Consider the following 21,407-nt stretch of genomic DNA (forward strand, 5'->3'; position numbering starts at 1 on the left):
GAAATTGTAAGGGGGAAAGGCACCTGTACCGACACTAGTATCCTGACTGAAGGATATTTTAGAAATGGTTAAATACGGCACTTTACCTTTCTTAACATCTCCTGTCATACTCCCTTCACTGTACACACTAGGCCTATTTACATCAACTCTACAACAGCAAAGCTGTGTGACAGACAGAGTGGTCCCCTTTTTGGATGTATGCAGTCTGCCAAGAGACAATGAAGAAGTTAAAATGAATGTTCACAACCTACACAAATATTGCAAAACATCATTATGGCTATTCAGAATATTTCTTGTGGGACTGACTTACTGGGAGTCATGTTTCTCATAGCTCTACTCTCTCACACACAGTTAGAATTCTATATTATTCATTTGACGTACAAAAATTTAAAACCTGACATCCAAATTGTTTTAGGACCATGAACAACTGCAACCAGAATAGGAGCCCAATTGACTTGCTATCTCGTGATCACCCTTAAAAGATAGCCAATTTTACTTTAGATAAGCAATAACATCTCCAACATTAGTTAAGTTCCATTGCTCCAATTATAAGCAATGCCTAAATACTGTAGATTATTTAGGACAAGCAGCAAAGTTTTAAGGATGACCACTACAATATAATAAACTCACACTTGTAAGAACTTGTGAGGAAAATAAAAATCTAGTCATTATTTTGTGGCTTTTCAAACTTCTATGATCAGATGATCTTTCATAGGGACCCATCTGAACCACCAAATAGCGGCCAAAAAGTCTCCAGCCTCTGCAATACCACCAGTCCTCCTCTTCAAAGCATAACCCACCTTTCTTTCCAGAAACCTGTGTGAGAAAGGAAGGCAACAGTTCTGCACGTTATCTGAGGATGAATCGATCTGATGCCTGTCTTTACATTGATCTAAGAGAATGGTGGTCTATAATCATGCATTAAAATGCAGAGACTTTAGCACCCATACATCCAGTTTTTAAGTCTGGGTCTGATCTGGCAACAGGAATCAGAGTTTAATGTTGGTCCCGAGCTCTGTGGTTTAGAACATTTTTAGAGTTGCAGGTTGACTTTCTGAAGCAGGGAGTGCTACTCACTGTTCTTCTCCCACCATAACCTCTGCTAGCACTCGGAACAGTGATGGTGCTCTCCAGAGAACCTTTGAGTGTGCTGGTGGAGCAAAATTCCATTTGCTCTGAATATATACTTCCCTCCTCCCACAAACGTGAGTACTATATAATTAATTTTTTCATTATGGTCAAAAGGACAAAAAAAAATCTGTGCACTTATGTTAGCAAATTTTCATAATAGATGTGAAAAGCTTGTTTGAAGTTAATGTTTAAATTTTAATTAAAAAGAGGTCAAAGTGCCTATTTTTCAGTTTACAAGAGCCAAACTCAGAGGCAAGTTTAGACAGCATGAGTTGTATAAATGACCCTAATTAATTCCTGTGAGCTTGTTTCTTTTATGTTCTCATTAGTAACACCATCATAAGGCAAAACAAATTGGCAAGGAAAAGGAAACTTAAACCCTAATTTAGCTACTTTATTCTTAGTAAATTCACTAAATATATAACAAAGTTAGACCTAGAGACCAGTAATCTCGGCAAAAAACAAAGCTCATACTTGAAAAATCACTTGTGCTATAATAAGCTTTTCTCTACTCTAGAGCTAGCAAATCTGAGTTATCCTGACAAGATTCCTTTGGGAGCCTTAGCCAAATTGTATTCGCAATACACCAACTGTTGGAAATTTAGGCCCAAGTTAAAAATATAGGAACATTTATACCAATACCAGTTTGCAAAGTGACAAATTCACTTTCTTTCAAACCAGAAGGAAGAGAATTACATACATTCAACACAGTTTGCTGATGTTTTAATTTATCAAGGTTTGTAGATATTTCTACGGAGGAAACGGCAGTACAGGATAGAGAGCTCTCACACATTTGGACCTCTCAATAATCTGTATGTTTTTTGAATCATACTCAAAGCTGCAATAAGTATTTTAAAAGACTGACAGGACACAGTAATCTCTCTGATTTAGCTTATTGCATACTGAGAGGAAATCCACTCGAGGCTTCTATTTCTTCCTATAAATCTGCCTAATGGCCCAATGTGATTATACAAGTGTGAAGGCCTTACCAACAAGGTAAGGAGCCTTTTAGAGGCAAAATGAAAGCGATGTATTATTTAATGAAAAAAGAAATTATTATCGGACTAAAGAGCCAACCCTGGACACTACCAATGTTACAGACAGACATACAATACTGCTTAGAGCCCCACTCTCAAATTAGAAACTGCATTTTTGTCTACTGAGCTTATAAATGACATTAAAAGCATCCTTTCACACCCACCACATGAATATTATATATAATATATAGTGTTTATATATTACATATATCATATTAAAATCTGGGGGAAAAAACACATGCACATTTCTTTCAGGCAGCTAAGAAATCAAGAATTTTTGCTTTGTAGCTTGTTAAACTTGTTACCATTTTTCTTGTACTGTGCAAACCTGAAACAACACGTCATACTGTCTCCTAAGAGCCAGATTTGCAAATATTGGTGTCAATTGTGTTTAATGCTCCCTCCTTTCGCACTATTAAATGAAATTGGAACTCCAAATGTTCCTAGATGGCTATTTTTGCATTTATATCAGTGGCTGAATTATGACATTCATGCTTAGGTTCACTTCTTTTTGGAAAGGAGAGAATATCTTTAAGTACAATTAATATACATTATGTGGATAACAGGCAGAAAAGTGAGCTACATTGTAGACTAATAGGAAAGTTGGACAAGTGAGTTTAAACATGAGAAAAAATGTATTGTTCTGACACTACAGCCTGATGCTCCTCTCACCTACACCAAATTTACTCTAGTGTAATTTTTTTTTACTTTTTCAGTGGACTTACTCCTGATTTATGCTACTGTGAGAGGGAAATCAGGCCCTGCATTTGCTACACTTAAAAAAATCCATGGTTTTAAAGGCAATCTTTTTGCTTTTCATAATATTCTACAGGAGACAGAAATCTCACATCTAATATTCTGTAGAAACTGGAAACTGACTGTGAATGGGAATATTCTGATAGCAAGCTTTAGGGAGAAATTAAGTTGTCTGGCACCATTTCCACCTCTATTTGAATATCATTATTTTAGTAGTTTTCAGTATATCCTGAAACAGGAAGAAAAAAGTGCAAGAGCATTTTAAATTTTAATACAAGATTTATCTTTCTAGATAGACTTTTAAATGAAGTGTAAAATACATATATATATATATGCATAAAAGCTTATAACATGATTTGCAGTGTAATGCTATGTATGTCACTACTTTTGTATGTCACTTGCAACTCACGCTATATTTCTTTGGTCTTCACCCCTATTATTGAAGTGGAAGAGCATCTGCTTCAGCCTGTGGCAAAGAGGCACTTTCTGCCTTTACAGAAAGATAAGTGATACCAAGATTTCTGTTCTTTTGATGCAGATGCACAACTCCCATTCACACTAATGGGAAAGCTAAGTGCACATGTAGGGGAGAATATACCACATTCAGATTACTGCACAGATCCGTAGTCTATTACATTCAGCCGTTACCTCCAAAAAACAGCCAATACAAAGTTTTGAACTAAATATTACACTTTCGGTGGCTACCAATAGTAATGCCTATAGTACTGCGCTCTAATAGCTGAGCAAGATTCATACTGTTACAGTCACACTTATATCCACATTCAACTCCCTTTTATTAGAAGTATAATACTGCACTTTATATCACAAATGTATAAAAATATGGCAGATAGTGTCATAACAATACTTTTCTTTTAAATGAGTATATTTTAAAAAAACAGACAGTTATTTACCATTTATTTTTATATATATATATATGTATATATATATATACACACATATGTATTTATATATAGAATAAAATACTCCTGATGCAATATATAAATGTTACTGTTAGTTTTTATAGAAACTACGGTAGCTGTTGCACTGCTTCACAATGTTTCAAACAGCTCAAAATAACTTTACATTGTAACATAAGATGTGATTATAACAGTACAATATTAGTTCATCATAAATAAATATTACAAATCCTATCAAATATGGAAGTTTAAAAAACAAAATTAAGACATACAATTCAACTCCAACCCTTCACAGGGATACTTGTACCACATAAACCCCACTGTTTTAACTAGGCAGTAAAATATGTAGTAAGGGCATAGGTCTAGACACTAATTTCTCACCCCTTGAAGTGCCAGTATATACTCAAACTCTCCCAGCTTTCAGAGATGTGCACTGAGCTGGAATGTAAATGAGAGAAAATGGCAGCACATTTCTTCTCCCTGAACTGCACACTCTATCATCCAATGAGATTTCTGATGACTGGTAATTAATAATTCATCTTGTTTTACTGTGTGATCCCTGACTGTCAGTGTGGTGCCAACAGTATAGCCCCACAGGTACATATTGCACACTTTTATAAAAGCGGAAAATACAGTCTTACTGTCACTGGCACCACCGCCATACTCTCCACTCCAATTCCTGTGGTAACTGGGGTACCATCTGGAGTACCATTACAAGGCCGTCTCTTTTAAATCATTCAGATTTGGCATTCGGGATCGGTTTGTTCGGCTATACGTGGGCCCATTCTGTCCGCTCTTGGAAGGCAGTTGATCAGAGTACGAAGTCCCGTCACTAGCACTCCTGTTCACTGGTGAGACATGCCAACTTGGTTCTATCTGGCTTGGTATCTGAAGTGTCGGTCTGCCTTTTGATTGGGCCTCCTGTCGCACATTGCTGCTGCTGCTGCTACTGGAAGTTTGACTTATGGGGTGAATTCGCACTTCAGAAAAAGAAGCTTTGGCAGGCTGAGCTGGTAAGGGCTGGAAGCGGGATTCAGAGGGGATAGAATGATTTGAGGAGGAGGAGAGATGTAACAGTTTCCGAAGGGATTTTAAAGGTTGGCTCTGAAAGAGAAAGAATGAGGAAAACACTTGGTCTTATGCCCTGCTGCAATACTAGCTTTTGTAGGAAAACTAGCTGTTTTGGGCATGTCTTAAACGGAACCAATTTAACTTTTAAAAAAAAAAGTCAGGAGTTCATCTCTTCTCCTGTTCACTAACTCTGAATATTTAATTTCAATTCACTGACCAGCATTCATTGTGCAGGAATATGTAAATACATAAAGTTCTTGGTGATTATGATCAGTAAGTACTATTGCTGCCAGTGCATCTGAAAGAAAAACTTCTGTTCCACCAATTATTTTTTAAAAACAGGGCAACTGAAATGAAGTTTTCCTGTTTCGTTTTGAAACTCTAGGGGAATGTCTACTAAGTGCACAGTTCACAGCAAAATGGGATGTAAGGTTACCCCACACATGAAGGCTGTGTCTAGACTGGCAAGTTTTTCCGCAAAAGCAATTGCTTTTGCGGAAAAACTTGTGAGCTATCTACACTGGCTGCTTGAATTTCCGCAAGAACACTGACGATCTCATGTAAGAAATCAGTGCTTCTTGCGGAAATACTGTGCTGCTCCCATTGGGGCAAAAGTCCTTTTGTGCAAAAGGGCCAGTGTAGACAGCACAGATTTGTTTTCTGCAAAAAAGCCCTGATGGCAAAAATGGCGATTGGGGCTTTTTTGCACAAAAGTGCATCTAGATTGGCACGGACGCTTTTCCGCAAAAAGTGCTTTTGCGGAAAAGCATCCGTGCCAATCTAGATGCTCTTTTCCGCAAATGCTTTTAACAGAAAACTTTTCTGTTAAAAGCATTTGCGGAAAATCATGCCAGTCTAGACGTAACCTAAGTGTCCACGTGAATGCTGCTACTGTGTACTAAAAATTTGATAGTGAGCTTTGATTCACTCTTATTTCAAAGTGAAGTGGATTGAAGAGAGCTTTCAGTGCACAGCAGGATGGTTCAAAAAGACACACAGTGCACAGCAGGGTAGCATAGGGTAGATTTACACCACAGCTTCCCTCAAACTAAATGGGCATGTAGTCATGCTCAAATATTGTACTCCATTTTTGTTTAAAGCATCTCTAATGCAATAACATAATCAAAGCTTTGGCAACTTCCAAGATGGACACATCCAGGGACTATTATGGCTTCCATTTTGGTAGGTACCTTTGTCACACTTATACTCCTACTGGAACTATCTTGAATTAAAAGTTTGGGGGTGGGGAGGACTGTTTGTGATGTCCTTTCAACAGATGATATGTACTGTATGTTTCATGTCCCTTACTTCTCAAAGAACTTCTCAGAATGGTAGTCACATGGCTGAGAAGCAAGTGGAGGAAAATGTCAAATGAACTTTTTCTGTCACTGCAGAAAAAGCCTGTCAAGACACTATAGTGAGAAGGTGTAGGGAACAGAAAATGTCACTTACATGAGTCTGGATTTCTGTCATCTTCTCAGGATGCCAATCCTTCGGCCTGCCGCTCTGGAGATTGGAAGAGTGAATGGCTTTCTGAATTGCCAAGAGATCCTGACCATCACTGCCAGGCATCTGCAACATAATAGTGAACAGGGGATTTCAGTAGGTCCCTAAGAACAGGTGTAGAAATCACCCGCATTCCTAGTTAATTATACAATGCAGGTGAAGCCCAGTAATACAGCTGAGTTGCAATGTCTCCTCAATATTTCCCCCCATATTAAATAATAATATTTGTGGATATCATGCAGATTTGTTATAGCCTCAACCCTTAAAGCAATCCCATGCTGTTAGTTGCTGGAAGAGAGAGCATTTAAAAAGACTACAAAAAGAATTGCTGCACCTTATCATCATTTCAATAGCATTCCATATTGCAGTTAAGACCGTGGGCCAGTTCTGTAAAGCCAAATTTTGCCCTGGATAAAAATAGATCAAAACTGTATTCCACTGGGTATGTTGCTAAGTCTTGCTACTACAAATGTATGGGAATCCTATACTCAAGTTCAACTATGTGTGTCTCTGTAAAACTTGAGGATGAAGAAAAATGTAAAGATTTAAATATATTATAGGGATTGACCTCATATCACAATTCCATGGAATGACAGACAAACACAAAACAAGACAACCAAAATTTGCTCTCGTTTAAAAAAGGCCACAAATAACAACTAGAACAAAGAAAAATCCAGTAGCAACACAAGCTAATAAAAACTGATCTTTCACTGAGCCTGCAGTTACAGTAGTTGAATAATTAAATTTGGACATAAGAGAATAATCTGTAAACAAAATATAAATACAATTTATAAGCCAAATTATTTTAAAGGTTTTTTTTACTAATCAAACAAAAGAGGAAAGTCCTCTATTTTAAAGTGCACCTGCTTTCTGAGAATGTGTCTTCTTTATTTAGTCCCAAACTCTTCCTCCTCTTTTAGTAACTGAATATATTATATTTTGAGTATGTCTCAGATGACTCAATTATGAATCCTTTGTATTAATTTTATCCTGATAGGACTGCTGATTGTATTTGAATTTATGGAACTGGTCCAAGATACTTAACAGGCTTAAAGAGAATGTGACTCCATGAAAATATAATACATGCTGATGTATTCAGTAAAACAAGTTTACTGGTGCGTTTTTCAGTGCTACTGTACTTAAAAATTAATACCATGGGTAGAGTGACTACAGGAAGCTTTTTCAAAGAAGAACTATGCTTTAAATGATTCTTTGAATTAAAAAGAGGAAAGAGGGATTTCTTGATGCTTGGATTGTCCCCGTTGGTTGGTTCTATCTGCAATATAAGATATAAAAACTAAATGCATAGATAGTGCTTCAATTAAAAGATGTGTCCTTGCTATATTCATGCATGAATGTTACTTTTAAATATGAACAATAACTAACATAGATCCTATACTTTCTGAAAAAAAAATCAAATTGATTGTTATTCTGAAGAAAAGGATGCAGGAATACCTGGTATCAATAAACCTCTCTACATAGGTAAAGAATGTACAAATAATAATGAATGTGTCTGTCTACTTTCACACTGATCCTTAATTGCATCTACAGAGCCTGATCCAAATGTTATTCAAATCAATTCTTTTAAAAGTCCTATTAATGTCAATAGACTTTGGTTCAAACCAATAATTGTGGTGATGTTTTAATAGCAGAAATATTACTAGAGAAATTTGCCTGCTCTTGTGAAATTGTACATAATATTTATTCTTCAGATACATGATTAATAATAGTAATATGTATAACTATTTTAAAAATAAACAAAAGCATTAACATTCCTAATTTGTCTAAAAAGTGTTTGGGGCCTCAAATCCAGGTTTGAATGAAAAAATATATTTACAGTTGCATCACTGGCTTTTTTTTAAATGTTTTTTTAATGTAGGAGAATGAGCCGCCTTGAATATTTTAAATAGAAAGGCGGGGGTAAAAATATTTAAATAAATAAATAAATAAATAAATTAGGGATGTAAAATTTCAATTATTTGGCTATTTGATTAGTTGAGAAGGGCGCTTTCCCCTTTGAAGTCTAGCAACAGCCCCAGGGCTCTTGCTATACTTAAAAGGGAAAGCGCTGCGAGAAGCACGGGGCCAGCACAGGAATCAAGTAGTCCTGTGCTCCCTGCAGCATTTCAAAGTGGCAGTCTCCAACTGACCCTGGGCTCCACGAGGCACTGCCGCTTTGAAATGCCACAGGGAGCCTGGTGTCAGGCTGTATGCGGCGTTTCAAAGCAGCAGTGTGGCATAGAGCCTGGGATCAGCGGGGAGTCCCTGCTGCATGCGGTGCTGCCGCTTTTAAATGCTGCATGCAGCCTGGGCCAGCTGGAAACTCCCAGCTAATACCAGGCTGCACATAGCATTTCAAAGCGTCAGTGCTGCATGGAGCCCTGGGTCTGGCCCCAGGCTCCATGCGGTGCTGATTCTTTGAAGTACCCCCTATTCCACTCCCCTTGCTGTCTCATTCTGATAGAGCAGCAAGTGGGGGGAAGTGACTAGCCAACTAGCCCGTCGATTAGTCGTTCGCATTCCTAATAAGAATGAAACCAGATGTCATGGCAGTGAGTAAAATTGTGGTGATGTTTTAATAGCAGAAATATTACTAGAGAAATTTGCCTGCTCTTGTGAAATTGTACATAATATTTATTCTTCAGATACATGATTAATAATAGTTATATGTATAACTATTTTAAAAATAAACAAAAGCATTAACATTCCTAATTTGTCTAAAAAGTGTTTGGGGCCTCAAATCCAGGTTTGAAAAATATATATATATTCACAGTTGCATCACTGGCTTCTTTTTAAATGTTTTTTTAATGTAGGAGAATATTTTAAATAGAAAGGCGGGGGTAAAAATATCCACTGTCAAAAATCACAATTGGGACATATTTCATCCTTAATGGAAATTTGTAAAATATGTGCAGTATTATTTTGCCTCTAAAGAAAACTTGACAGTGTAATATTTTAGACTGTATGAAATTAATTCACAGAAAGACGGGCATATTGGTGAAATTTAATGTTTTTAAACAGTGCAGCTTGTAGTTTCTAGGTAGAAATTGTATAAATTAAGGGAAAAAATCATTGACTGACTTAGTTACTTTAAAATATTGTGGTCTGAAGATTCACACTATTTGTAACTCAGCATATTCTGCTGAAAACAAATGATTACTATGAAGGATGGTTATGTGTAACTGGCTTTCTTAGAGTGCATTATTTCTTTAGAGCCACACCATGGAGGATGTGCCATAAAGCTGCAAGATCAGGGTCCAGCTGGAAAGCAGTGTTGAGACGAAGGATGTTAAAGAATAGTTGACTAGTCGACTAATGGAGAAGCAAATGTTTATTAGATAGTCAGTTGACTAGTCGATTCCCCCCCTTGCTGCCTGTATCAGATAAAGGCAGAACAGCAGGGCGGGGGAGAGGGGGAAGAGAAGAGGGGATACTTGAAAGCAGTAGTGCTGCACAGCTGATCCCGGCATCAGCTGTGTAGCACTAACCCTTTGAAATGCCATTTCAGTGCTTCAAACCAGCAGAGCCCAGAGTCAGCAGGGCTCCCCAGCTGACCCCAGGCTCCATAAGGGCGCTTCCACTTTGAAATGCAATCAATATATGAAGATATACCTAACTGGAAGGGACCTTGAGAAGTCATTGAATCCAGTCCCCCTGCCCTCATGGCAAGACCAGTACCATCCCTGACAGACTTGCCCCAGATCCCTAAGTGGCCCCCTCAAGGATTGAACTAACAACCCGGGGTTTAGCAGGCCAATGCTCAAACCACTGAGCTCTCTCTCTCTCCACTGTGGACTCTTGTACATTTCAAAGCTGGCATACTCATGTGCAGCCCGAGGCCAGCAGGACTTTTCGCTGGCCCTGGGGTGCACACAGAGTTCCACATTACTCCTTTGAAATGTACAAGAGCTGGCTCTAGCACTCGGAAGACAGGATAAGGGATGCCCGGAAGGTAGGTGGAGTGGGTTCTGGAGTGGCCTAGGGAATAGGGCATTTGAGGTGGAGCTGGCTCTAGCATTCGGGGGCTCTTGTACATTTCAAAGGAGGAATGCGAAGTGCCTACCAACTAGTTGAATAGTCAATGGAAATTCCATCTTCTACTTGACTAGTAAATTAACTGCTAGTTAACATCCTTAGTTGAGACTACATACAATTCCTTGTGTGACTCAAAATGTTTGACTATAGGTCATGGAAAGAGCCACAGCAGCTTTAATCATCTTCCGGTCCTTTTTGCTATAGCAGGAATGGATGGCAAGCAAGAGGGAAAGGAGAGTGGGTGGAAATAGCTCTGCAGAGACATTCTCTCTGTGAGATCCCCAATAATAGGCAAAAAACCTTCCTTACTCCTTCAAGAATTGCCTCTAGAAATCCCTACCCTTGGGAACTCTCTGCAGGAGAAAGGGCCAGGAACTGTATCTAAATCAAAGAAGAGCACCTCAGACTGACTAGTATCCACTCATAACCTGAGATTATGTAGACTCCTATTACAGACACAGAAGCAGTAATTGGAGAGATCCTGATTTGTAGAGCCCTGCAAATCTGTGAATATCTGCTTTATATTTATGGGTATCCGCATGTGTGGATGTGGACACAGATATCCATGACTCATTGCAGATGCAGATGAGGATACACATTTTGTATCTGCACAGTACTGGTCTGTTGAGACAGATGTCTGAGATGATTTCCCACTGCTTTAAACAGAGTGGCACAGTGCACAGTGCCTCCATGAGTTCACTGTCAGAAGAAACTGAGTGCACCAATACAAGGGATCCAACAATGCCAAGAGATCCAGGGTACAGATATTGACTGGGACTGTCATAGCTTCAATGCTTCTCTATTGGAGCCAAAGATCCAGTTAGTGTCAATAGGTCCCCAGACCAGGATTTATGGCTCTTAACTGATACTGGCTCCAAATCTGTGCCACTTCTTATTAAGAATAGAGGAATAAGCACTCTAAGACTTGTTGACCCAGGGACTTTGACTTTTTGGTGCTCTTAGATTAAAAGTTTCTTGCTATTTTTTTGACTGCTTTGCATAAGGTGCATTCTGATCCATACTGTATGAACGCCTGCACAGAACGTGGTCTGGTGGACTACGTTTATCTGATAGGTTTTCAAGGTCTCTAACATGAACATGAGGTTGAGACACCACTCCTTGTGACAGATCAAACCAAAATAGGGTAGAATTTGTGTAAATTCATCATATCCTTGGGAAATACCCCTCCATGAGCCAATGTGCTCATACATCATAAACTTCTTAATGCCATAATCCAACTCATTAGATCTAGATATTTTACCTGGGTATGCAATGCAACAGTTCAGCTTTTAACTAGACAACAGAGCAGACATGAATATTTTCAGACCCATGCAAATATACAAATAGCATATACAAATAGCTTGGAAACACACATCAGCACATATCTAACCAGCCTTCGTCAATACTAACACTCATTTATGGAAAGGGAGATTAAAGAAGTTTACTTGTTGTTTTGAAATTGCAGCTAACATATAAACTAGATAAACAGATAATAGGGACAGTGGACAGGTAGTGCAATGTGAATTAATCAAATACATATTCAGAAACCTGTAACTATAAAGGAACTGCGGGCATTTGTGGGAAGAATCCTTTATATAAACTTGAGCCACGATCCTAAGAAGTGCATACTGTAAATAGACCCAATAGTCACTTACTTTCTCTGAGGAGTGCACTACCAAGAGTACTGATGTGCCAAGTCAGAATTCAATGGAGAAATTATATGGTACCTGCTGATACCATATTACTGCTAAAATCATGTGAACTTCCCTTTCTCCCACATGATGATATCTAAAACTGCTGGCCTCTCTTTGTGTGTTGATGATAACAGGCCAGTTTCTCCCATCACTCACTAAACCATGATGATTCCAATAAAGGCAACAATGTTGACAAAAATAAATACCGCTGTGCATGAGAGAAAAATCAAACTTAGTGTCCCACTTCAAAATGTTATTTATGCATTACACTGCTGATTCTGGAGCCAAAACAGCATGGAGATAAAAGAGGTTGTGGTGAAAAATACTCAGACATAAGATTACTGTAGTTGTTGCAACCAACTAGATTCAACTAGAGATGGGAACAACTAGTTGACTATCCAATAAGCAAATGCTAATCGGATAGCTGACATGCTAGTTGACTAGTCGCTTCCCCCCCTCGCTGCCTCCATCAGAAAGGAGCAGCAAGGGTTGGAGGTGGGGGGGAGGGAGAGAATGGCGTACTTCAAAGCCACAGTGCTGCTTGAAGCGTGGGCCAGACCCCAGTTTCCAGGTGGTGCTGCTGCTTTGAAATGACACGTGCAGGCCAACTGGGGTGTCCCCAAGCTGCATGCAGCATCTCAAAGCAGCAGCACCACATGGAGCTTGGGATCAGCTGAATCCAGGCTCCACGTGGTGCTGCCACTTTGAAACATTTCGGAGAGGCTGGTGTCAGGTTCTTTGCAGCATTTCAAAGCGGCAGGGCCCGGGATCAGCTGGGGACTCCCCCGCTATCCCCAGGCTCCGTGCAGCCCTGCCGTTTTGAAACACTGCAGGGAGCCCGGTGTCAGACTGCAGGTGGCATATCAAAGTGGCAGTACTACATGGAGCCCTGGATCAGATGGAGTCCCCAGCTGATCCCAGGCTCCACGTGGCGCTTTCGCCTTTAGTCGATATTTAACATCCTTAGATTCAACTCCCCTCTCCTAACTTTCCTAAAACAGATCAAATCAGTTCTGTCACATAACACATTTGGAATCCTACTTGTCTCTAGAAAGGAACTGAGGAGTATTATACGTGTGAAGATCTGATTTAAAAAAAATGAGCTCTCTGTTTGTGCATGTGACCGTCTGTAACTTCCAGTGAAATCAGCAGGAGCCTTTCCACTTAAGTTAGATCAGGCCTATAAGTAACACGGAAGTTGACAGATTTGATACGTTGCAAGTTGTGACACTATTAAAGGACAGTTTCTAACCTCATCTGCGCAGTATGTATCACAATGTACCCACAAAACACTTTACATTTGTTTTTAGTTATAGACTTTTCTGTGTGTGATCATTACTTCATACATTACAATATTTATTGTCTCTATGTTTCCCTATGAGGTAGGGAAATATATTATCCCAATTTTTACATAGCAAACTGAGGCACAGAGAAATTAGTGGCTTGCGTCATTTAGATTGCAGGTCTGACCAGAGCTTGGAATCAAACTCAAATCTCAAATCTACTGCCTTAGCAGTGAAACCATCCCTCCTTCTAAACCAGCACAAGCAGAAGATAATCCTAGGTAAATGTCAAGTATCAGAGGGGTAGCCGTGTTAGTCTGAATCTGCAAAAGCAGCGAGGAGTCCTGTGGCACCTTATAGACTAACTGAAGTGTTGGAGCATAAGCTTTCGTGGGCAAAGACCCACTTCGTCAGATGCATCTGACGAAGTGGGTCTTTGCCCATGAAAGCTTATGCTCCAACACTTCAGTTAGTCTATAAGGTGCCACAGGACTCCTCGCCCTTAGGTAAGTGAACATTCACGCCATGCATCTGAGATTAAAAGCTAACCCTATTAATTTAATACAAAGTTTACGAACACTCCAAACAATTCACTCTCCAAACACCAATTCCGTGAAAGCCAAGTATAGTTATTATGAGTAACATTCTTTTGTCCTTGTTTTTTTATGTACTAGTGCAATAAATGTGCTATTTTTCATAGTCTTTCTTTTCTACGAGTTGAAATTCACTAGTCTGGCATGACTTGTAGTTAGCTGACTATCCACTTACCCCATGGGTGTGGCCGACTTTCCCATGGTCCCATAAAATTTGCTTACACCCACCAATCATGGTTCTCGGTGTTCTGTGCTGTTATTTAGCTTTTCTTTATTCCTAAATGTCTTAGGAATAGAGCTCAGTAAGCAGTGGACGTGTTGATAATGCTGCTAGACAATACTGACCTCCCATGGTTTGGCAAATTCTCTGGTTCAGCACCAGTGAAGTCCCAGGTGCCAGACTAGAGAGGTTCAACCTATAGTAAATATTCTTAGCCCAATCAATCATCCTTGACTTTTCCATTTTAAAACTTAGCCAAATTAAAGTTTTTCTTTTGTCAATTTCTTTCATATTTAAAGTCATTGTAAGCTTTTGCTTGCACACAAAAATTCAATCACTCTATATTACTGAACTTCTCCTGTTCACATGTTGCCTCTCAGTAGGGTAGGTTCCTTTTCATGAAACATACTAACTTAATTTTTAACATTTACCCACTTTTAGACCCTGATCCTAAGTTAATTTACATGAATATGAGTCTTTCCAATGGGCTTTTGATTCAGATCTTATTGTACAGGAAGTAAACAGTATCAGATCATTATTTTAACATGGCTTCGCAGCTAGATGGTGAGTCTGTGACAATCAGTAATTCAGGGATCTTAAATTCTGCAGCAAAACAAATAAATAAATAAATAAACTCACCATTGGTGAGTACTAAAACTTGCTTTTATGAGTGAGCAAGCCTACATGTTTACAGTCCACGTAGATATGAAGAAAACTTTAGGATATGAGCATAAGTCAATCTTTTCTGCCTAAGTCTGAAGGCAGAATCTTCCAGCATTTCTGATGCTGCCTATTAGTTTGCCAAACAGCAGCAGAGTGATTCCCAGCCAGTGGGAGCTGCAGAGCCAGTGCTTGGGTGGCAGGGGTAAGGGAGAACCAGACACTCAGAGCCCCCATACACGCCTCTATGCAGAGCAGCTGGAGGGACATGCTGGTTACTTCTGGGAGCCACATGGAGCCAGGGCAAGCAGGGAGCCTACCATAGCCCCACAACACCACCAATAGGACTTTTAGCAGTCCCATCAGCGGTACTCACCAGAGATGCTAGGGTTCCTTATCAATCGGGTGTTTCAGTCACAAACCAGACGCCTGGCAACCCTACCTCAAGTATAAAAGAATTCCAGGGGTCCTGGGTGTATTTAAGTAAGTAGAGAAAGTATAGCTCCTTAGTGAGTAAACATTTGAATAGGTAAGTAGGTACTTCTACAAGTTTAAAAGCCAATAGAGGTACACATGTATGTTCACACATAATATAACAGTACAGCATTGGACTAGCCCATTTTATGGTAGGAGCTTCAAAACAATGGAAAATATACACTATTTTAGACACTATTAGGTGTACTTACAGTTTGAGATTTCTTCTTCTTCTTTTTAATTGCCCTAAAAAATCCTTGTTTTTCTTTTTCCTTGAGCTGCTCTGACTGACTGTTAACGTTTTCAGGACTTTTCCTAAACATATAGAAAATATATTGTAATAGAGAAAATTTTTTGGCTGATGTGTCATTATATGATATTTTTGGATTTCACGCTAAAGAATTCAGATTTTTAAAAAGCCAAAAAGATATTCCAAATATATTATTAATTTATGGCACAAAGATTAATATAAATCGAATAGATAAAATATTCTTAATTAAATGGAAACCAAAGGACACATTGTTAGGTTAAAATGATTAATCAAAAACATTCAGTGAGATACTTTGGGAAAAGATTATCTTGCAAGTTTGTCAGATTTTTGTTTTTTAGTTGGGATTTTATAGCCAAGTGAAAAAGCATATGACAGAAAATATTATTAAAAATATAGTATCTGAGCAAATGTACAAACAATTATATCAGATAAAATCAGTTCTAATTCATCTATCACTTGTTTGAAGGCCAGAAGAGCTGTAAAGATCATGAGATTGAAATAAAAGATTGTCTACAAAAATTCTTGAGCTTTGCTGACATGGCTACAATTTATCATTCAGATCTGTTATTGTTCACTTAATAACTCCTCTTAAACCTATCTTATGGATGTGTGTCTTTCTAGATCATGAGACAGTGCTGGCAAGTGAAGACAGCCACAGAAAATTTGAGTAATTGTAAAGACTGAATTTTAAATTTCCTTAATTTATCTTTAGTTTTCAGTAGGCTGCCAGAAACTCTGATTCAGAGTAGATCAGCATCAGATTGGAAATATAAGGAAAACTAAAAATTGTAATCATCATATAGAAGAAAATGATAGGCTATATTCAAGTGGGTTCATTATAACTGAAGTTAAGTTCAAATTTCTGGATGCTGTAAATTTAGTACATGAATTTAACACATAAAAGTCAGATGGGAATCCTAACACAAATGTATGAAATGTTTAAAGGCTGTTGCAAATTGCATTTTCGGAATATGATTTTTTTTAGGAGGTGGAGTGGGTTTGTGATCTGTAGGAGGAAGTGGAGATTTGCATAATTTATGTTTCTGGAACATACGTCTACACTAACACTCCCCCCCGCCTCCCCAGAATGCTACTTTTACACTTCAGCAATATGCTTTTCACTAGAAAATTACAAAGCTATAATTAGCTTCCATGAAAAGTCATTAGTATCTTATTTAATGAGTAGATTCTTATACAAATTTAAAAGACATCAAATTACTAGTGATTCCCAATTCCATTTAGCCTTTTCCATTTGGAATACTGCAAAGCTGCAAAAAGGCTGTCTTCTAATTATTTATTGCAGCACGCAGGAAATCCAAGAGTAAACTGCTGACAGCTTTCCAGATGCCTTCCATTCACAAAGCTGACTGTACTGACAGAACACACACACTGTTAGACATAAAAGTATGTGGTTTGAGATTATTCTATCGTCCCTAACCTGTAAGGACTAAATCCTAAAAGTACAGAGCCTAACCCAACCATCTGTGCACCGAGTCGTGGGGCTGAGAAATCTGCTTCGTCCATGTAATATCCAGTGTACATCTAGTACTATTAGGGAACTGGAGTGAGAAAGAAATAGGGCAGTTTGCTGTTATTCCTCAAAACACGTAAGTTAAAACAATTAACAAAACTTACCCAATGTAAATTGCTAACCCAGACACCATGTGTATACTGCTCCCCTGGCCCATATACAAACCCCTCTGTGTTGCCTCAGAGTTTAGTACTATACAACGGGTAATGCAGAATTTCCTGGCATGGCTTTTCTGCCTTTACCCTGCCCCATGTAAAGAAGAGTCACTGTGTATTTAAGGTGATTGCATCTTCAATATCAAAAACAGACACTTTCTGCACCATTTTTCAGGGTAATGAAATATTCAGATGCTCAATGTTCTGGCTCCTTTCCTTGATTGACTGCATCTGCATCAGAAAATGTCTGTATGAGTGGAGGCAGACAGAGCTCTATTCTTCACATCCCTCTCCTTTACAAAAGAGGAGAAAAGTGGACCGGTATGTATCACTCTCACTCTCCAACACCTGCTTGCTTAAGGAGCCAATGAAGTGGCTTTGAACAGATTAGACTGATGCTCAGCTCTTCAGATTTATATTGCATATGCTGTCGTCTGACACAAGTTTTGGCCTTGACTACATGCTCATTATATGATGAGTGTGAAATAAGGAGGTACAAACGTATAGAATTAGATCAAAAAGGTCTCAAAACAAAAAATGTGTACTAATTGAAAAAACAGAACAGGTTTTAATTGATGACATGAATGGCAGGACTTCTCAAGAATGTACTGAGATACTAGTCAAAATAAGAAAAAACAGGTTTATCCTGCTAAAAATTGGATGTATAATATCAGTGTTACCAACTCTTCCAAATTTATGACAACTCCTGTGGTTTTTGGTGTTTTTCCTTAGAACCCCAACTCCTCAAGATAAACAGTTACATGAGAATCACAGCTTTTATTTTTTTTAGAGTAATTTTCTAGCTCTTAGGGTTGCAGTGAAAAACTTGTCAATGCAACCTGCGTGCATCCTAACAGCTCAGAAGGCAAATACAAACAACCCAATTAAAAAAACCCACATCTCATTAATTTTAAGACAGTCTCATGATTTTTTGAGTGCTCAGAGTTGGCAATACTGGTCATCTTTTGTGTTTTGGCTTTACAGAAGAGATGGCTGTGGAGACAAAAATTTAAAACTGAGTAAATAGTAGAGTCAAACTCTGCTGTTCACAGGTAAGGACACCTGTTATGTGCAGGTGCAGTCAGCTGGAGTGGAAGTGGTGGAGTGAACGTGCATGTACAAACAGGCCAGCACTTAGCTTTCACCGTAAGCTGGAGTCCGAGCTGATGTGCTCAGCAGTATCTCTCAGCTCTAGAAGCACTGCTATGTGCATAGTATGTCTCCAAACAGATGGTACATCTACCCTGCATTTTAGAACCCACACCAGTGAGTCTCAGGACAGGTCTACACTAGACTTAGAAGCTCAGTTTAAGGTATGCAACTCCAGCTACGTGTTAGTCAGCTTACCTTAAGTCAAGCGTGGCACTGTCCCCACTGAGGGAGGCCGATGAGAGCGAACACTCCCATCAGTGTTTGATTTACAGGTCTATACTAGATCTACTAAATCAAGTGTCAGAACATTGATCTCTGGCATGACCTTAGAGCATGGGTCTACAGATTTCAGTTCATGGGGCTTGTACTATGGTATTAAACACAGCAGTTTAGATACTGTGGTTTGGGCTGAAGTTCAAGCTCTGAAACCCACTCTCCTCCTCGGGTTTCAAAGCTTGAGCCCCAGCCCAAAGCTCTACACAGCTGTTATAAGGACCACAGTATAAGCCCCACGAGCCAGAGTTTGAAAACCTGAGCTCTGAGATGCACTCAAGTGCAGACATACCCACTATGTGTCACAACTCTGAGTGTTAGATTTTGTCCTAATCAAAGAGATTTTTAAAATCTTTATGCAGGTTTCTTTGAATAGTGCCCACCACAAATGGCCAGTAATTAATTCTTGAAGTTAAATACTGACTTTTAGGTTAACTTATATATAAAAAAAATAAACCCCCAATAGTTAATGATTTACTGTAAATGAAGGCAAGATGTCTGAAACTAGTAATCTATTTTAAATATCAGTTCTCTTAAGAACAGGGTTTTATGTTTACTCCTTAAAAATTTAAATTAATGACCTTGTCCTCCAAGATCTAAGGCAAAGATTTTGCACATAAGGCTAAAAACTCAAATACATAGTCTTATCTATAGTGTCACCACCAGGTGTCACTGTAAGAAATACATGAAACACAACCAGATGGTGCTTGTCTACAATAAGTAAATCATCTCTCTCTATATATAAAGAAGTTTTTCCTGACGGATGACAATATTCCGGATAGGCGACAGAATGACGTCATGATGTCATCAGCATCAACAGGTTCTCTCAGTAAAGCAAAAGCAGCCACAGAGAGGGGAGCTGAGGTAGCAAATAGAGCGGGCAGGTCTATAGTTTTATTACAAAATTTAAAAATTACATCACTTTGTAAAATTAACCATTGAACTTTTAAAAGTGGCTGGACCAGAATTCCCCAACTAGGCATTGTGAATACTTTACTAGCTTTAGTTCCAAGACAGAATCCAAGAGCCTACAGCATTTGGAAATGCACTCCCCAGGTACACTTCTGGCTTTCTTTTATCCCACCGACTATAATTGGCAGTATAAGAGGGCATGACAACATTTCAAAAGATTAGAGCTCAAAGGTCAGTATTTACCAGTATTTAAAGATGTTAATTGTGGACTGTGGATTGATAACACAAGAAAAGTTTAACTAACAAAACCATGAATGACTGAGGAAGATGAAAAATGAAGTACTGATAATTAGGATGAGAAGTGAGGACTCAGGACTCAGACACTGGGGAAAAGATGAAAAGAAAAAAGGGAAATAAAGTAGGGAAATATATATATTATCAGGAGATGTGAACAAAATCAAGCTATGCAGAGCTGACGAAGAGCCACATCTTCAGGTCAAGTAAATGGGTGTAGCTCTACTGAAAATTACAAAACTGCAGGTCCTTGTAAAATTCTACTCAAATTCTTGGAGCATCAAGGAACTCTGATGTTAAAAACTCCTGGTAAATGTCTACAAATCTTTGGCACTCTGCAGTTGTCAGACGGGTAAGACTTCAGCCTACATTTGTGAATTTTTTGATGCTACCATAAGAAAAGTATGTTTTTGTTTTTGCAAAAAGGCAGCAAGCAATAAAGAGGATGTGACCAGCCACTTGTATAAGGGCACAGAAAAACACACCAACAAAAGGGATCTCACTAATTGAAGTTCCCCCAAAGTCACCAAATGTTTAATGTGTAGCCATTTCTAAGACTTCCAATAACCTGTTGGGTAATGCAACACAATTTATAGCCTGCAGTGAAGAGAGCTGTAATAGCAGTAGGGATAACTGAAGTCAAGGGATACACTGAAAAAGCTATGCAGGTGATCTCGCTGTGCAGGCAGATATACATCTGCTAAACACCAGTCTATTTCTGTCATTTGTGTTAATTCCATTAGAATTAAGTGAAAGAGGGCAAAATATCTACTCTCATAAATGGAGAAAAACACAAGGATTTAGCGGAATATAAGGTGACTGATATATAGAAAAGTTCCTACAGGATGAAAAACATGCTTTTGTTTAAGTCAGGCTGCCTAAGTGCAGTGATAATTCAAGTAATTTAAGATGAAATACTAATGACAATAGACAAGTTCAGAAATAATTTTTTTTTATTTTAAAGAAGAAGGGCAGTGAAGCTAACTGGATAAACGCATACACGGGCAAGGGAACATCTGTGGCATTTCAGCATCACACATTAGAAAGAGGTAGCAAAAAGTAGTAAGATGAAGCAATATCTTAGAGTAGTAAGAATTTCAGATGGATTACACATTCTTAACTTGAGATGAATCTTCACATACCAGTTAGGTAAGCCATTAGAACTTTCAGCATTTAGTTCATCATCACCTGATGTAATCAGTCATGTTCCATTCAAATAGAATTATTAATATTTTTACATGCAATTATACAATTTTCCCCACAAAAAGATATTAAATAGAGAAACACAGGCTCTATATCAGTGAAGAATGTGATTAAGTTGTACTTACAACAGAGAACAATTTTGCAGTATCATTAAACCATTGGTAGGACTTCTCACAGAATCATGTGCTACTACTTTAGAGTTCATCCATTCTATATGATACTACATTTTCCTCTGTACC

The 21,407-nt window shown here is 38.5% G+C and overlaps 1 protein-coding gene across 5 annotated transcripts in view; it reads right to left on the bottom strand.

The window, feature by feature from the left end:
- Positions 1-4,368: 4,368 nt before the first annotated feature.
- The window catches only part of CDKL5 (cyclin dependent kinase like 5), a 162,745-nt gene continuing 145,706 nt past the window's right edge, over positions 4,369-21,407 (bottom strand). For 4 of the 5 annotated variants that reach the window (XM_075913845.2, XM_075913853.2, XM_075913823.2 and 1 more), the window contains 4 exons: positions 15,590-15,692; positions 7,572-7,694; positions 6,365-6,484; positions 4,369-4,945 (listed from right to left, as the gene is read on the bottom strand). In XM_075913845.2, the coding sequence (XP_075769960.1) occupies positions 4,553-4,945; positions 6,365-6,484; positions 7,572-7,694; positions 15,590-15,692 (739 nt within the window). In that variant the 3' untranslated portion in view covers positions 4,369-4,552. The remainder of the gene's footprint in view (positions 4,946-6,364; positions 6,485-7,571; positions 7,695-15,589; positions 15,693-21,407) is intronic. The other variant, XM_075913860.2, reaches the window with a different exon arrangement.

This window comes from Pelodiscus sinensis, chromosome 1 (genome assembly GCF_052426305.1).
Source record: "Pelodiscus sinensis isolate ZL-2025 chromosome 1, ASM5242630v1, whole genome shotgun sequence".
NCBI lineage: Eukaryota > Metazoa > Chordata > Testudines > Trionychidae > Pelodiscus > Pelodiscus sinensis.